At 45.0% G+C, this 16,053-nt stretch overlaps 1 protein-coding gene across 2 annotated transcripts; it reads right to left on the bottom strand.

Annotated features, from left to right (window-relative positions):
- Positions 1–15: 15 nt before the first annotated feature.
- Positions 16–12,878, bottom strand: lamc2 (laminin, gamma 2). 2 transcript variants are annotated; one of them, XM_040002492.1, is made up of 21 exons: positions 12,734–12,878; positions 8,978–9,154; positions 8,420–8,537; positions 7,878–7,999; positions 7,638–7,769; positions 7,350–7,539; positions 6,025–6,137; positions 5,510–5,902; positions 5,157–5,390; positions 4,327–4,463; positions 3,923–4,079; positions 3,313–3,518; positions 3,027–3,106; positions 2,789–2,926; positions 2,477–2,621; positions 2,239–2,388; positions 1,958–2,072; positions 1,660–1,856; positions 1,305–1,463; positions 1,115–1,214; positions 16–824 (listed from the first exon to the last, which is right to left on the bottom strand). In XM_040002492.1, the coding sequence occupies exons 1-21, from the start codon at positions 12,807–12,809 to the stop codon at positions 571–573; spliced, it is 3,393 nt and encodes a 1,130-aa protein (XP_039858426.1). In that variant the 5' UTR covers positions 12,810–12,878; the 3' UTR covers positions 16–570. The 2 variants fall into 2 exon arrangements, with proteins under 2 accessions (XP_039858426.1, XP_039858428.1); XM_040002494.1 differs by having other exon boundaries at positions 3,027–3,094.
- Between the last annotated feature and the right edge of the window lie 3,175 nt (positions 12,879–16,053).

The following is a 16,053-nucleotide window of genomic DNA, read 5'->3' as shown; positions in this document are numbered from 1 at the left end:
ATGAAGTGAAACATGTTTTAAATGTCAGAACTTTTATCTTTTATTTTCATATAAATATTCTTGGTGGTCAGACTCGGTAGAACAAAAACACTGAATGCATGAAGGTTTAAAAACGATGGTGTATGTACAGTTATAAATACTCTAACATATATTCACAGAATGCAAACACACAGAATATATTTTTATAAAAACAGCAGATACTCCCCGCTGAGCGTAGAAGGAAACAGCAGTGCATTAATCTGCTCCAAAAGATCCTTTTACTAAAAACTGAACGATTTAGACAAAATCATTTAATAGAGAAAAATAATGTTTAAGGAGCACATGTCTTATGCCTACGTGATGAGTTTAAGTACAGTTTAGATTTAGGGACAAATGAATGAAAACATCGGAGGTGATTTGTCTTTAATTTTTAAAAAGCAAGATTCAAACTCAGAGGTTCAGAAACGAGTTAGCACGTTAGATACGGATTCTAAATAATTCAATATTTTTATGTATTACAGACAAAAAGAAGGTTGTCAGTAGTTGAAAAGTGCAAAAACACAAAGTGATGGCAGTAAGTCAGGTCACGCTTTAGGCCTCCTCGATGGGTGGGCTGTTGTAGCAGCCGTTGGGGATGGATGCCAGGATCTCCCTGAGGTTAGCGATGTCTGCCAGGATGGTGTCGATGTCGCGGTTGATCGAGTTGAGCTGGCGCATGTGTGCGGCCTCCTGCTCCTCCATGTTCCTGAGTCGGGGGCTCAGATTGCCCTCCACAGCTTTCTTAGCACCAGCCAACGAGTCCTCCAGCTGCTTCACCTTCTTTAAATCCACAGCACTGGACTGGTCTGAGAAAAGAGAGTAGACGCGGTGAGGAAGCAGCTCGTGCTGCCTCAGAAGGGCACTCAGGCCTTTCTGGAGATTGTGAAGCTGACCGCATTAAAAAGCAACGTCTCCAGGAAAATAAATCTCCAAAAGTTGATTCTGTTCATCTGGACGTAGCGTTTCCCACAAACGCTACGTCCAGATGAACAGAATCAACTTTTGGAGATAAAAAGCAACGCGTTGCAACTTCATAAATAAAACAGGACTTAAGGTTAAAATCCCAAAGTGTGAGTCAGATAAAAAGTGTACGTACTGGTTTTAGCCAGCAGACCCTGGACCTCTCGCAGAGTTTTCTGCACTTCCTCGCTGACCAGCCTGGCGTTGTTGTAAGCTCCACCCGCTCCCAAAGACGCCTGCAGGGGAAACATTTACATCTTTAACCCCGTGTCCATACGAGTGCGTCTGTGCGTCTGTGACAGGTTACTTCAGTGTGGTCAGTTTACCTCCTGGGCGTCAGCATGCAGGTTTTCAGCTTTCTCCAGCTCGGAGGCCAGATCTCCAACAACGCCTCCCGCCCTTGTTTTCAGGTTAGTCGCCTCTCTGTTCAGTTTGGTAGCTTCTTCCAGTATATTGTCATGAGCCGGCAAAGATGCAAATTCTCCCTGAAGGGTAAAGACAAAAGTCTCCGTTCAACTTAAAAAATAACCAATCAAACACATTTGTTTAAAGAAATTTCACAGAGTAAATTCTACAGCTGCTTTCTTCAACAAACGTAAACTTGTCCCTGACGTCTCGCCTGTTTTATCATTTCCAACATAAAGAATGCGTCATAAAGTAACGCCACAGTATTCATGCTACCTCCAGACCAGTGACCACGTCCCCGAGCTTGTTGATGTTTTCCAGGGCGTTATCATAACTGTCCTGAACATCTCCCAGGATGGACAGCGTTGCAATATTATTGCCAGCAGCCTGCTGGATGGTGGTCTTGATGTCAGGGAGACGCTTGATGGCAGCGTCTACCTTTGTTTTGCTGCCTGCGATCTGCTGGTCGAAGCCTGAGAAGAAAGAAGAGTGGCATCAGCCTGCCGCTAGAGTTATGGTGGTGAGTGCCGCCCCATCGCTCGGTGAGTGCCGCCCCATCGCTCGGTGAGCCTACCTTTCAGGGTTTTCAGGGCATCTTCTAGCTCATCACTTTTGCTGTTGATGAGTTTGATGGCTCCTTCGGTGTCAGCTTTGGCAACATTGACTCTGTCCACGAGGCCGTTGTACTCCTGCAGCGAGGGATTGAGAACAGAGGTGTTGATTGTTAAAACGTCCAACGTTACAGCAGAAATAAACATGTTTACTGATACTCAAACGATTTTGGTCATTTAGCCATTTCCTCCTTTAACTGGACATCTCCTGCTCACCAGAGGTGAATCTGTGACACTTTCGTACCTGCTGGGCAGCTTTGCCGTTGGCCAGCAGGTCCTCAGCGACAGCCTTGTCTCTCAGTATGTCTTGCTGCAGCGCATCAATGCCTGCGAGGTTCTCATCCATCGCCTCTGTCACTCCATTCACCCTGGAACGCATCGCATCAGTCGCCCCCTGTGCATCATGGGAGAACAAAGGAGGTTAGAGACACTGAACAAGTAGATGATAATAAAAAGAAGAATCTGTCCTCTCCAGCCATTACCTGCAGAGATGGGGGGAGGTTTTGCTCCATGTTGGCGATGTCTTTCAACATGCCGTCCGCCATTTTGCTCTCCTCTATGGCATCGCTGCTTAGACGTTTGGCTTGGTTCTCAAAACCCTTCACCTGAGCTGAAGTCTGTTCATACCTGGACACACGCAGTTGGCTCTAGTTTAGTCTTTAGGCACCGGGTTTAGATTCTGCTGTCATTAACAAATCTGAAGCGTTTACATGCAAAGTGCATGTAAATCAACAAAGTGGTTGATTCAGAGTCTAAAAGAGTCTTTGTCTCTGAAGCTCAGAGGAGATACTTACATGGTTTTCAGGTCTCCAATCAGCTCTTTCACTTTGTTCTCTCTGTTCATGAGGTTTCTGACCAGAGTCAGACTCTGCTGCGAGTCACTCAGAGCCTTGTTAGCGTTTCTTTCCGCAGCGTCTGCGGACGTCTGATGACTGGAAGGCAAAGGCGTCGGCGTTAGAGACGGTGGGTAACGTGGACCGGTCTGCATGGTAGCCAAAAAACGTCTTACTGATTTGTGAAATCAGCACTTACTTGTTAACCAGGTTGGTAGCCGTCGTCACCAGTGAAGACAGGTCGTTTGAACCCAGCGGAGAGTCGCTCTGAGGTTCATCCCGAAAAATAAACAGAGGTTAGACAAGAAAACATCGTTGCCAATTTGTCAGCTTCTGTTTTCCCAAAATTTCTTGTCTTCTCTAAACCTTTGCCTGTTGCCTCTAAATACACGCACACCAAATACAACACAACCCCTCTAAAATAAAATAATGAGTCTGTCAAACACGACGTGTTCATCTCTGCGTCTGTCAGCGTGGAGCCTTACAGCGAACTCGAGGTCAGATTTGGCCTTCTCCAGCTGGACTTTCATCTCCTCGATCAGCTTCTGGACCTCCCCCACCTTCGTCTTGTACGTCTGTTGCTGCAGTTTGATGTTAGCGGCTGCGTCCTTGATGTTTAGGAGATCCTCCTCCTCGTCCAGCTGCTGCTTGCTGATGAACGACAGGCGGTCCTGCAGCCTCTTCTCCACTTCTGTTACAGACAAACAATAAGAAATCGACTTTATTTTAACCAATGAAACCTTCTCCAGTACATCTGCTATGGAAACCTGAGCGAAACCATTCGGCTGCAGGTCTACTAAGTTCTTCTAAAAACTGCAAGTTCACTTAACCAAGTTATTGAGTAAAAATTTCTTATTAAAGCTTCTACAATGTGGATTTTTATTTTTACCAACTGTAACTGTAACAAACAGCAGCTGACTGATCACTTATAAACATAGGAAATAGTACATTTTCCCATTATACTCACATATTTTACTTTTAACATACAAGAAGTCACAACATGTTCAGCAGTCACAGGTTTAGTTTAGTGTTTGGCAAATTGGTACTGGGTCCTAAAAGCCTTCCGGTGATGGCACAGATAAGGTGCTGTCTTACTTGTGAGTTGCTTGGTGTCTTCCATCATGTCGTCCACCTGCTCCATAGCATCTGTCAGAGCGGCCTCTATCTCCTTGTTATTAGCTGGTTTCAATCCTCCGTCCGTGTCAGAGAACAAAGACTCCAGGTCCCTCAGTTTGGCAGCATAAGCAGCCATCTGAGCCAAAAGAAATACGTTTAGATGCCACAGTGTCTTAATAAGCAGATGAAACTTCAGAGTTTCTATAGGGTGATATTGTGATAATATTGTTTTATTATGATGATCATAAACTGCAAATGTAATATCTCAAAGCCTCAGGTGGTATGATATGGAAAATATAGCATCCACACAGCAGGGGGCGCTCTGTAAAATAAACGTAACACTTTCTGTGTATGACAGCAGGCGCCTGTTACAGGTACCCCACCTTTGCTTTGATGGGGGTGAAACAGGCGGGGCAGCTGGATCGTTGGCACCTCAGACCCTCGAAGCCCGGTCTGCACCGACACTGCCCGGAAGCATCGCATTGATCGGACTCCGAGCGCTGGACGTCACAGTTACACGCTGACGGGAAAACAGGAAAAAATGTTACTGCTGGATCACATCTGGGAAAACCGTCACAGCACAAAAAGTGTAATTAAAAGGTGCACCAGCAGGGGGCAGCATTCCACCTGTGGGGGTGTTGAGAAGTTTCCAGATGTGGGCCAATGTTTTGTGCTGTAAAGGTCTTTGAAACTTTAATATAAACTAGCTTTGCTCAAATTAATGATCATGTTGTTTTTTAAACTTGGTTCAAATTTAAATTCAATTTTCACTTCACTGTTTTCTGTAACTGATGCTTATTCTGCATATTCATTAAGTAGATGATCAATACAGCACCAAAGAAAAACAAGATTGAGCTTAGCGTTGACCAGCTGATACACTTTAACGCATCCGCATCGAGGTAACCGCAGCCATGTTTAAGCTGTTTTAGCTGCACACAGTTGCTGGGCAGCTGCATGCTGCTTTGCAACCCAACACCACCATCAAAAACCACAATTCTGATGATTTTCTTTGCTGTGAGCTTAAAAGATTATTAAACAGCTTCTCTCTGAGCAGCTCATGAAACTGAAACATGTCAGTTCTGTTTGTAAAAAACAGTTTTACTGCTTTCTGACATCTAAGTTTCAATTTTACAGTAAAGAACACAAAGATTTCCCTGCAGATGAAACCCAGGCGTCTACATCAGAAACTCCTCTGACTGTGCGTCGTTCTTACGTTTGCAGGCGTCGGTGGGCTGCCTGTGGTAGAAACCTCTCATGCAGTCCTCACAGTGCCGTCCCTTCGTGTTGTTCACGCACTTCAGGCATTCGCCGCTGTTGCGGTCGCAGCTTCCCAGCACTCTGACATCGATGTGACCATTACAGTGGCAGGGTGTGCAGGGACGCTGCACACCTCCGGTACCCAGGGGGTCGCCATAATAACCTTCCTGACAAACGTCACAGCGAGGACCTGAGGACAGAGACACACAGTCAGGTTAGAATATTCTAGAATTATTCAAATTCAACTAAAGACGTTTAAGAGCTGAAACAAAACATCAACTAAACATCATGTTGTTGATGTCGTCTCACCAGAGGTTCCTGATGGGCACCTCTCACAGCGAGGCTCCAGAGAACCAGGACCCAGTGAGCAGGACACGCCGTCCGCGCAGGGACACCTCACGCAGGTCTCCGGCCGCCTCGGGTCTCTGTAGAAGCCCTGGGAACAGCTCTGATCCGCGGGCGTCTCATCGGCAGAGTAACAGTCTCCAGTTTGCGGGTCGCAGCTGCCTCCTCTGCAGCTGCAGGGCTCACAGGGGCTGAAGGCTCCATCTGCGGGGTCTCTGCGTTTGAAACCGGGCGCACACCGCTGGCAGAACTCGCCCTCATGACCCGGCGGGCAGCTGCAGATGTGCACCCAGCGGGCCGGGACGCCGTCTCCACGCTGCGCAGTCACCAGCTGCACGCTATCGAGGTAGCCACGTCCTGAAAAAAGAAACAACAACTCATGAAACTGTGTGCGAGAGCCGCTCATCCTTCACTCTTTGTTGTTCTTTTCTTGGATTTTATCTCTTTCTTCTCTGTGGAAGAGAAGAAAAAGGGCTCACCGGTGTCTCCAAACGTGGCTCGGATCTTAATGGCTGTGAGGTTCTGCAGGAGCGTCTGGAACTGCAGGGCGGAGAGCTGAGGCCTCCACTTGCTGCCGGGCCGCTCGTCCAGTCTGTTCAGAAAAAGACAGAAGAAGTTCAAACAATGTTTCAGGAAGACGACGTCTTCTCCCTGCACTGTCCTTCATCATGGAACCTCATGAACCTCCGAGAAAACAGGAATCATTCTGATGTGTTTCTTCTTATTGCTTTGCTAATATTTGGACTGCAAGTGACTTCTTGACTAAATCAATCCAGATGTGTAGCCAGATGTGCAAACAAGAAAGAATTTGGTATCACGATGACATTAAATCTCATTAAATGTATCAGAGTCTGAGAGAAATTCTGATTCGGCTCATTGCATTCAGCTCTGAAGGTCCATCATAGTTTCACCCACGTGTGCATGAGGAGAGAGGCATGAAGAACATCAGCAGGTCAGACTCCACGTTTAATGGAGCAGTGCTGTTCCACCCACTTTCTCCACATCGCTCATGCAGTAAATCCCTCGTAAACACAGCCAGGTACTAACGGAGTGCCTGAGATTCTTGCTGCGTCTCTACTTGTTGTGATTAACAGCCTCACCTCAGGAATGTTCACGCCTCAGAGAAGCCTGGCTGTCTGAACCTTTGATAGCTGGGCTGGAAACGTTTTCACATTCCTGCTGGACAAATGATGTCACACAGAGATGCCAGTCACAGTGTAAGTGGGAGCTATTCTGCCTCATCAAAACACGACACCTGATATTTCAGGCCAGTGTTCTCAAACTGCAGAGCTGCTGCAGGCGGCTGGAACAATGCATTAAAGTTCAATGACTTTCACTAACATTCATTTATAGCAGAAACTGAGGAGAAAGCAGCAGTGACAGTCCCACTAATGCCCACCAGGGGCTCCAGCAGTGAGTCCCCACAGACTCCCATCCATCCATTTGCTTCCGCTTATCCTTTTCAGGGTCGCTGGGGGTGCTGGAGCCTATCCCAGCTGTCATAGGGCGAGAGGCGGGGTACACCCTGGACAGGTCGCCAGTCTGTCGCAGGGCTCCCACAGACTCCGGTGGGAGTTAAGAGCTAAGTTTTAAAGTTTGCATTATTGCGGGCGTGGCCTCTTTGACTGACAGGTGGATGGTGACACAGGTGGCTGTAGCTACTAGCTGGACCTCTGAGCCTTTTTACTCCAATTATCTGACCAATAATAACACCCGACCAATCAAATCTGTTCTCCACGTCATGTTTAGCGCTTCAGACAAAACCATCAAACTTTCAGCGACTTCACACCGTGGATTTTCTGACCTGAAGCTGTAGGTGATCTTCTGACCACAGGGGACCACAGATCGCAGGTCACCCAGAGAGGCAGCGACTCTTAAGCCGCCACCTTCCAGGATCACGTCGTTGACGGACGGGTATCGGACGCCGCGGTCCAAACGCAGCGAGAAGGAGAGGTTCTGGCCGTAACTCAGCAGCTGGTTCCTGAGGTAAGAGTCTGTGAGAAAGGAGAACATCAGTCATGACAGGAATGAAAAGAAAGACAAAGAAGTGTGGGTGGGGCTATGCTGTTAGAAGAGGTGGGGCTTGACTCACCTGGGGCATACAGGTAAACCGGCAGGCTGTTTTTGGAGATCACCTCCACGTCCTGGTGTTTCGGTGACCAGCGGAAGTGAGTATCGGCTGGAGTCTCACCTTGCATCGTCCCCACCTTCCAGTCCTCCACACCTGAAGCACACCAGAGTCTGTCACCTCACTTATTGTGCACTTTTACTTTGAAATGTAGGAAATGTTAGGGTTCTTTTATTATGAAGGTAACGAAGGAGAAAGGTTTACCGGTGGTGAAGGTGGAGGTGATTTTGTGGACCGAGTAACCGGATCGTGCTGAACATCGGCTGCTGTGGCCGTAACAGAAACACGGCAGAGTCAGACTCTCAGATTCCTGCCTGGGCTGACGGCTGAAAACGCAAGAAACAACAGGAAGTGAGCCATGTACTATCAAAATAAGACAGGAGAATATTTCTGTGAACTAAAAACTGAAAAATAATGCAAAGAAGGCTGTGGAAGAAGTGGGCTGTTTAAAACTGCTCAGATGTGTTTGTATTCATCTGAAGCACATAACGTACTTAAAGCTACTTAAAAACCTGTAATGGAAAGATGGAAGCCAAGCACTGAAATCAATAGAAAAGAGCTGTGGGCTGAAGTTAAGGACTGAAAACTGTAAAGTGACTGAAGACAGAATTCAATGTAAACATTTTTTAACTGCAGTTACAAAACCATTCATCAAATAAAAGACACCAAATTTAAGCAATGACATGCATTAAAGTGCACTGAAGGTGTTGAGAATTGAAGCATATGAGGTAACATTTGTCTCTCACCTTTGGGGGCAGCCGTCAGCTCCGATTGGTCCGTTGGGGCAGCGGTCACATTTGTCTCCTGTGACGCCTTCTTTACAGCTGCAGCGCCCCGTGCTGTCACATGACTTGCTGACAGAACCTGAGGAAAAACAAGCCCGGGCAGAACAACTCAAGTAAACGATGACATCGGTTCGTCGTCAGCCCCAAGTGGCCATTAAAGGAACTGCAGCTTCATTTTTCCACAGCAATGAGTTAACACATTGAAGCAAAAACGTTCAGCCTCTCATGTTTGGAAACTGTGTTTTATGAGACCGGGAAAGTAAATGTGTCATCTTTAAAGACGTGCCAGGAACACAGAAAGGTTCAGACAGTTTTGATGAGGCATGTTTGAGGTGTAGTTTTCGTTTCCAATAAAAACATAATGAACTTACAGGATATGTGGAGGATTGTATCGATCTGATCTGGTGCCAGCGTTGGTACTGATACTATGGATATTTGAATTGATCCTCCCACCTCTGCTCTCTGGTTTGTACGTCTAACATTTTCCACACATAAGGGTTTTGTGAGACTTGCACTCACCTGTAGGGTTGCAGCGGCAGGGCGAGCAGCTCTGTCCCGCCCCCTGCAGGTAGAAGCCATCCTTGCAGCGCTCGCAGTTGCGGCCTTCCGTGTTTCCCTGACAGTCGACGCAGTGCAAACCCAACGCGTCGTGCAGGCAGTACTGAGATCTCCCATTGCACTCACAACGCATTATCGCTGCATGAGAAAGTAAGAGGTCAAAGGTCAAGTTTATTTTGATTTCTTTTAAATGATTTTTTGTACAATAATAGACAAATCTGTTTGTAGATGCACTTCCATGTATTTTTGTGGCTTCACAGGTGTTGGACTGGTGCTTTTCCAGTCTGACCACAGGAAGTGCTTGCATTATTGTAAGGACTGTGGGAGGAAGCTGGCTGTTTACATTTCAGTTGTGCACTTTCTTCTGTTCTCCACTTTCCCTTCAGCTTGCATGTGAATTACTTGTTTTGTTCGTATTGTGATGGTGAAAGAAAAGAAGGCACATCCACAAGCTTCCTGAGCTTTAATCTAACAAACAGGAGCATTAAAGATGTTTACAGAGTGTGAAGCGTTTCATATGTTTTGTGGTTTGTTCTGAAATCCCAGCAAGAGCCTGCACACAAATCATCACAATCTGACCAGCCCCGCCCAAAACAGCCAGCACCTCAGCCCCTTCTGTGTGCAGCGAGCTCACCGGGATCACGGCTCAGAAAAGCAGCCCTGAAAAGACTTGCACCCGCTCCTTTAAAGCTTTGATTGAAACTGAGGGAGAGTTTCAACAGGCTGCTGCTTGTTCCTGCTGTTGGCAGAGAGGGTCGATCTCCCCCGCAGTGAATGCAGCAACAGCAGTTTGTGGTAAACCAGAGCAATGATGAAAAAAGTGAATCACAAGGCAGCCTGCAGCCTGCAGGGGCAGCCTGGTACAGAGAAGCATTTCATGATTTTATTATTGGACCCTTTGCAGTGACCATCCTGGCAATGCAGCAGAAAGGGGACGACCACCAAACTGTTCTCATTCAGGAGGATATGATGTCACTGCAGCCACAGGATATGATGTCACTGCAGCTAATAAGCTGCCGCAGATCTTTTTCTGTGTGTTTTGGGTCTGTTTGGTGTTTGTGTGTTAAGCTGTGCCACTGAAGCATTATTGCATCAATATTTGCACAACACACGTGCGAACGTTCGCCCCTGACCGACATCAGGGCGATCGGGAGTCTGACCGACAGCTGGGATCAAGTTACAGAAACCAGGTTTACCAAGTGACCATGAAGGCCAGAGATTTCCCTCAAACTTCAACTCGGACTCGCAGACTATCTCCCGTGTGTCAGCGTCAATAAGCCACGCTTCTCTCTGTTGTTCTGCCAGGAGAATCCGAGCTGATGCAACTGTGGCACCAGCTGTTTACTCAGGTGAGGTGACCTCAGTCACAAACATCTCGAGCCGGTGGACTTAATCAGCATGAAGTTTGGAGGCAGAGGAAATGTTTCATGTCCCTGTGTTACTGTCCTGAGCTCAACGTGAACCTCACACAGTTGATGAGGAAAAACTCATTTTAAACAGGGTTTTGGGGTTTTTTGAAAGTGTGTTGAGAAAATATCCCCCAGCGATCGGTGGCAGAGGGCTGCCCCCTCCCAGGTTCTGTTGGACGTCTCCTCCTGTTCCTTCCCAGCATCACCAAGTGCTGCTCATAGGGTGTGTCTGACTTTGGGGGTTTTCTTGAACACGTCCTGTCCTGGCAGGAACATTTTAACCTCACCGTGATGTTTTTTTCCCCGTATGAATCTGAATACCTCGACAGTGACTGTAATCAATTTCTTCTTTGATGTAAGCGCTCAGAGGGAGGCTGAGGTGTGTTTGTCTGACAGTCAGATTCATCAGACGTGAACAGCTCGTTCCCTACAGTTCAGAGTGCATCACACTGACTCACTCTCTTATAACAGTTAATTGTTCACCTGATTGCCTCCGGCAGCGGTGAGCTGTCTCTCATCGGACAGTTTCCAACTTGTGCGCCTCTAAATATTCAGCCTAAAGAAACATTTTCTCTCCAAAGGGAACGTGTTCACTGTTTCATAACTCTGCTTTCTTTTCCCCGGAGGAATGAAAAACAACAAAGACACACCTAGAGACGGTTCTTCTTACATCACAGTGTCAACTCCGAATCTGGTTTCATCTTTAATCTGAGGTTAATACTTTAACAAATAAAAGACTAAAGCACCGTCTGTGAGCACTGACTCATGTCATGATTCAGCTGATAAAACACTGCACATGTCAAACGTCTGCACTTGGTGATGCTTTTTTAAGCTTTGAACCAGTTTGTAGAAAAGTGCACTGCCTCCCACCTTTAAGTTGTTTTTTGGGGAATAATTTAACTGCGTTTTTGCTCCTGCGGGTGATGACGTGGTTTTCATCACCTTCATGATTTGGCAGTCACTCGCAGTCTGTCCTGTATTCAGCACTGACTCAGCAGCAGTAAAGGCCAAACAGCCCAATATAATAAAAATAATCACTGCTTATCAATAAATCAGAAAATAAAGAGCTGCATGTATCTTAATGAACAATGCAGGTTTTACATTTCTCTCATTTTGGGTAAATAAAACACCACAAAACGCAGTATTTTTACAGCAAAGATATTTCCATGTTTCCTTAACCCGGCTGGCTTGATATCCAAACCAAAGCAAATAGTGAGTTTAAATCCTTTGGTATGACACTGATGCATCTTTGCATCCATGTAGCTCTTCACTCGCTGCTGAAACTATCTATCTATCTATCTATCTATCTATCGTCTCAGCGTATGAGGCTGGATTCTTTTCTTCAGCACATCAGTAAAAGTTCAGCAGATAATAACTTCTCTCCCTGAGGGGCAGGCGGTTCTCCTCTGACAGCTCAGGTTCTCGTGAGCCTCACCCATGGGTGTCTCCCTTTTTCCACCAGCTAGTCTTTGTTATCGTTTAAGACAAATTTGAAAAATGAAATGATCCTAATGAAAAGTTATAGAAAGCCTTCCTGTTCTGACTCGTCTGTGTGAGCGGGTTTTGTTAAGCTGCATGTTGTTGTTCTTTTACTTTCTTTAAACGTTTTATTTTGTCCTGAAGTCACAGTTTTATAGTCACAGTTTTATAGTCACAGTTTTATAGTGAGATTTCTTAATTCAGCTGTTTGTGTCTTATTGTTAATCAAATCTGAGGAGCAGTTTACTGAAAATGATTCAGGAATCGTACTTCTGGGCTCTGCTGTGTTTCCTCTGACTCATCGCTGAAGCTTTATCTGACCTGCAGCTGTCCCAGCAGCTTCGTGTCTGCACCGGCAGACTTTCAGACACGAGTGACATGAATATGAATAACTCACAGTCTTATCTCATATTATCTTCACACACTTCATTAATATCACAGCTGCCTCCCCTCTGTGATTTTCTTTGATTCCTTTGTTTGTGCGCTGAACACATTTTTCAATAATTAACAAAATCACCAGACTGAGCCTTTAAAACAAACATATTAAATCCACAGCAATAAATACTGTACTACCTCTGAAATCAGTATTTAATGATTATTGTTATTATAAAATGAGGATCAATACGTCGTTTTTTAACGTCCCATCTTACCGACCCATGTTTGTCGTCTTGATTTCATAACGTTGTTGTTGCCTCTCCTAAACATTACCACAGCTATTAGCAGGCTGAGCTCAGGTATGTTGGTTAGAGTTTAAAGAAGAGAGTTAAAGGATCTTAATGTCTTTCAGCATCTTGCTGATGGCAGTAACAGAAGAAGCCGAGCCACTTACAGTAGTATCTGTAGGTCGCCCGGACGGCGCAGACAGCAAACAGAAGCCCGCAGAGTGAAATCCATCCGTTCCTCATGTTGTGTGAATCCTGAAATCAGATCCGAAAGCTGCAGCTGATGGAAAAACTCCTGCACAGCTCCTCAGAGTGACGCTTTTTAACTCCTCTCCTGCTGCAGGTCCGTACACGCTGCACGTACAGGCCACACTTATTCACGTGTGATTCACAAACACACACACCGTCAGTCAGAGGATATGACGGCTCCAGTGTGTGTGTGTGTGTGTGTGTGTGTGTGTGTGTGTGTGTTGTAACAGTGTGAGCCGTTGTCCTGGAGCTTCACATTTGCATTTGTACAACACAAAGACGTCTCACAGGACGGAGAATTAAAAATCAGATTTCTGTGAATGAAGTGAATCTGCGCTCTGTTCCAGATGTGGAAAACATGACAGATGTTTCCTGAACATGAACTCTGCATGCAGCTGCTGAGAGTTCAGATTAAACCAGCAACAGTGAAGAAGCTGACCATTCACAGCAGCAGTCATGTCAGAGGGTTTTACAATCTAATGTGTGGACCTTAGAGAAAACACAAAGCCCTGTGACTGACCTGTCCAGGTGTGCCCCGCCTCGGCCTACTGCGGCTGGGATGGACCCTGACTGGCAGAAGCAGAAGAAAATAGACAGGTGGCGTCCCCCACGGCTCAGTTTTAGGCCCGGTTTATGTTTTTGATTTCACCAGTCAGCAATATTCCTATTATCATTACATTTAACACTGCATTATTACATCGATCCTATTATTATTATTATTATTATTAACTTTTAAATGACCAGGGAGTGAAACGCAGACACCAGCTTTAACCAGTGTTTCTTATTTTGGTTGATTCCTCTCTGGACTTTCTTTTATTTATTTCAAGGATCATTTATTGAATTTTGACCTTTAGTTTCTGAACTTAAAATAAATCGTTCCATTGTGCTTGGATTAATGCGCGTTTTACGGTATGTAGCAGCACCAGATAGAGGAGGTGGCTGATACCCAGAAATCCTACCAGTGGCTGGACAAAGCTGGACTGAAAGACAGCACAGAGGCACTAATCATGGCAGCACAAGAACAAGCTCTGAGTACAAGATCCATAGAGGCTGGGGTCTATCACACCAGGCAAGACCCCAGGCTGTGTAAAGATGCCCCAGAGACAATCCAGCACATAACAGCAGGGTGCAAGATGCTAGCAGGCAAGGCATACATGGAACGCCATAACCAAGTGGCCGGCATAGTATACAGGAACATCTGCGCCGAGTATAACCTGGAAGTCCCGAGGTCAAAATGGGAGACGCCCCCAAGGGTGGTGGAGAATGACCGAGCTAAGATCCTGTGGGACTTCCAGATACAGACGGACAAAATGGTGGTGGCTAACCAACCGGACATAGTGGTGGTAGACAAACAGAAGAAGACGGCCGTAGTGATCGATGTAGCGGTTCCCAATAACAGCAACATCAGGAAGAAGGAACACGAGAAGCTGGAGAAATACCAAGGGCTCAGAGAAGAGCTCGAGAGGATGTGGACGGTGAAGGTAACGGTGGTCCCCGTGGTAATCGGAGCACTAGGTGCAGTCGAGTGGATCCAGCAGATCCCAGGAACAACAGTCGTGTCTCCTGACATAATGTAATAAATAAAGTTTGTAACATCTCTTTATTACTATAATCATTGTGATCAGTTAGTTAAAAGACTAGTTGGGATTATATAAGGAATTTGAATATTTTTAATACAACTTAACAAAGTTTATGTTAAAGCTTAGCATAACTTAAATGTGATAATTCGTGTTAAACCGTGTGGGAAGCTTAAATAAAGCACATACAAATATGTATAAAATTAATTCTATATAATATATGAAAGATATCACATTAAAGAAAATCTGAGTACTAATATTAAATATTTACTGTTTAAAGTATGTTTAAAACAGTAAATATGAGGTCATCTATCAAAGTTGTGGAATAGTTCTGATGAGGAATCGAGATTTTTCCAAGAGGAAAAATATTTTTTGTTCTTTCCTTTTAATTAAACTGTTTACTGTAGTTATTATCGCCGTGGTGCGTTCAGGGAGATATAAAAGGTTCAGGATGTGCTCGGGGTTAGAGTTTTATTCAAAAACCAAAGACAGCCACAGACGTTTATTTGCAGTCGCCACAGATGAAAGCACATTTCACCTCCTGCTGAGTTTGGAGCAAACACAGTGTTTTGTGTTGTGGAGCCCTGACTCTCGCCTGCAGGCACGTTTTCTCCTCCTCCTGCTGCTCAGGTAGTTTCCATGTGTAAGATGTGTCCTGAGGCTGCAGGTGAGCCAGCAGACACACCCTGAGCCTCAGACACACACTTACTCACACACACATTATGATCCATCACACACACCCTGCCTGCTTACACAGAGAGTCGCACCCAGTCTGACTGTGTTGCCGTACCAACACACCTTAACACACACACACACATTTAATTTATTGAGTCATAATAAATCTTCAGTGCAGATTTTATCGCCAAGTTTGTGAAGAAATTGCAAAACTTTCTGGACCGAGTTTGATTTCAGCGCTGGTTAAAAAATCTAAACAAGAAGCTGAACTCAGTTAAAGAATCTCCTGGTTTAAAGCAAATACTCTAAATATTATTATTATAAACTGTGAAGTCTCTTCTGTTGGAACAAATTAATCATCAGATGTGATCACGCAGTTTGTTGCTTTGCTGTTAATGTTTGAACAGCTACAATTTCTGTAGTTAAATGCAGAAAGTTTCAATGTCCTGAACCAAATGACTCAGTTTTGTCTTTACGATGTGAAAATACTATTTTAGTTTCCTCTTTTTCTGCCTCAGATGCCCTAAATTAAATCAAGTTCCCACTGAAAATCCATTTGTTTCCTCAAAAAAAAGAACATAAAACACTCTAAGAGATGCAGGCAGGGCTGTTAGATCATTTTCTACTATTGTTTTCAGGTGGTCTATAAATCTTATTGAGCTCGGTCCTTCAGGTGCTTCAGGTTAAATATCTGGTGCCTTCAGGAGAGGAGCTCAGGTTAACACAGACTGATGGATGACAGAAGTTTTATTTAAAGTCTGTCATGTACAAGAAACATCATCTTTAAAACACTCCAGATCAGCTGGTTTCACGGGAGTTAATGCCTGAATACAAAAAAATATCAATTCGGTATATTTTATCTATTCTGTTCTATTTTTTATTATATTCTGGTCTTTTATACTTTTCTAATACTTATACTAAATATAAACTAAAGGTTTATAATGGCCTGGCTTTAAAACTTTCACTGTTTTGATCATTTATACATA

The sequence above is a fragment of the Simochromis diagramma genome, unplaced genomic scaffold, assembly GCF_900408965.1.
Source record: "Simochromis diagramma unplaced genomic scaffold, fSimDia1.1 OVJJ01000443.1, whole genome shotgun sequence".
Classification (NCBI taxonomy): Eukaryota; Metazoa; Chordata; class Actinopteri; order Cichliformes; family Cichlidae; genus Simochromis; species Simochromis diagramma.
The sequence above is the reverse complement of the archived record's forward strand: the minus strand, read 5'-3'. Positions and strand labels throughout refer to the sequence as shown.

What these genes read in the sequence shown, in the direction of transcription:
- lamc2 (XM_040002492.1), bottom strand. Translation starts at nt 12,809, where the DNA reads ATGAGGAACGGATGGATTTCACTCTGCGGGCTTCTGTTTGCTGTCTGC. An exon ending in CACCTCCACCTTCACCACCG is followed by an intron (nt 7,770 to 7,877) that starts GTAAACCTTTCT and finishes GGTGTGCTTCAG; the next exon opens with GTGTGGAGGACTGGAAGGTG. An exon ending in GGTTTACCTGTATGCCCCAG is followed by an intron (nt 7,540 to 7,637) that starts GTGAGTCAAGCC and finishes CCTTTCTCACAG; the next exon opens with ACTCTTACCTCAGGAACCAG.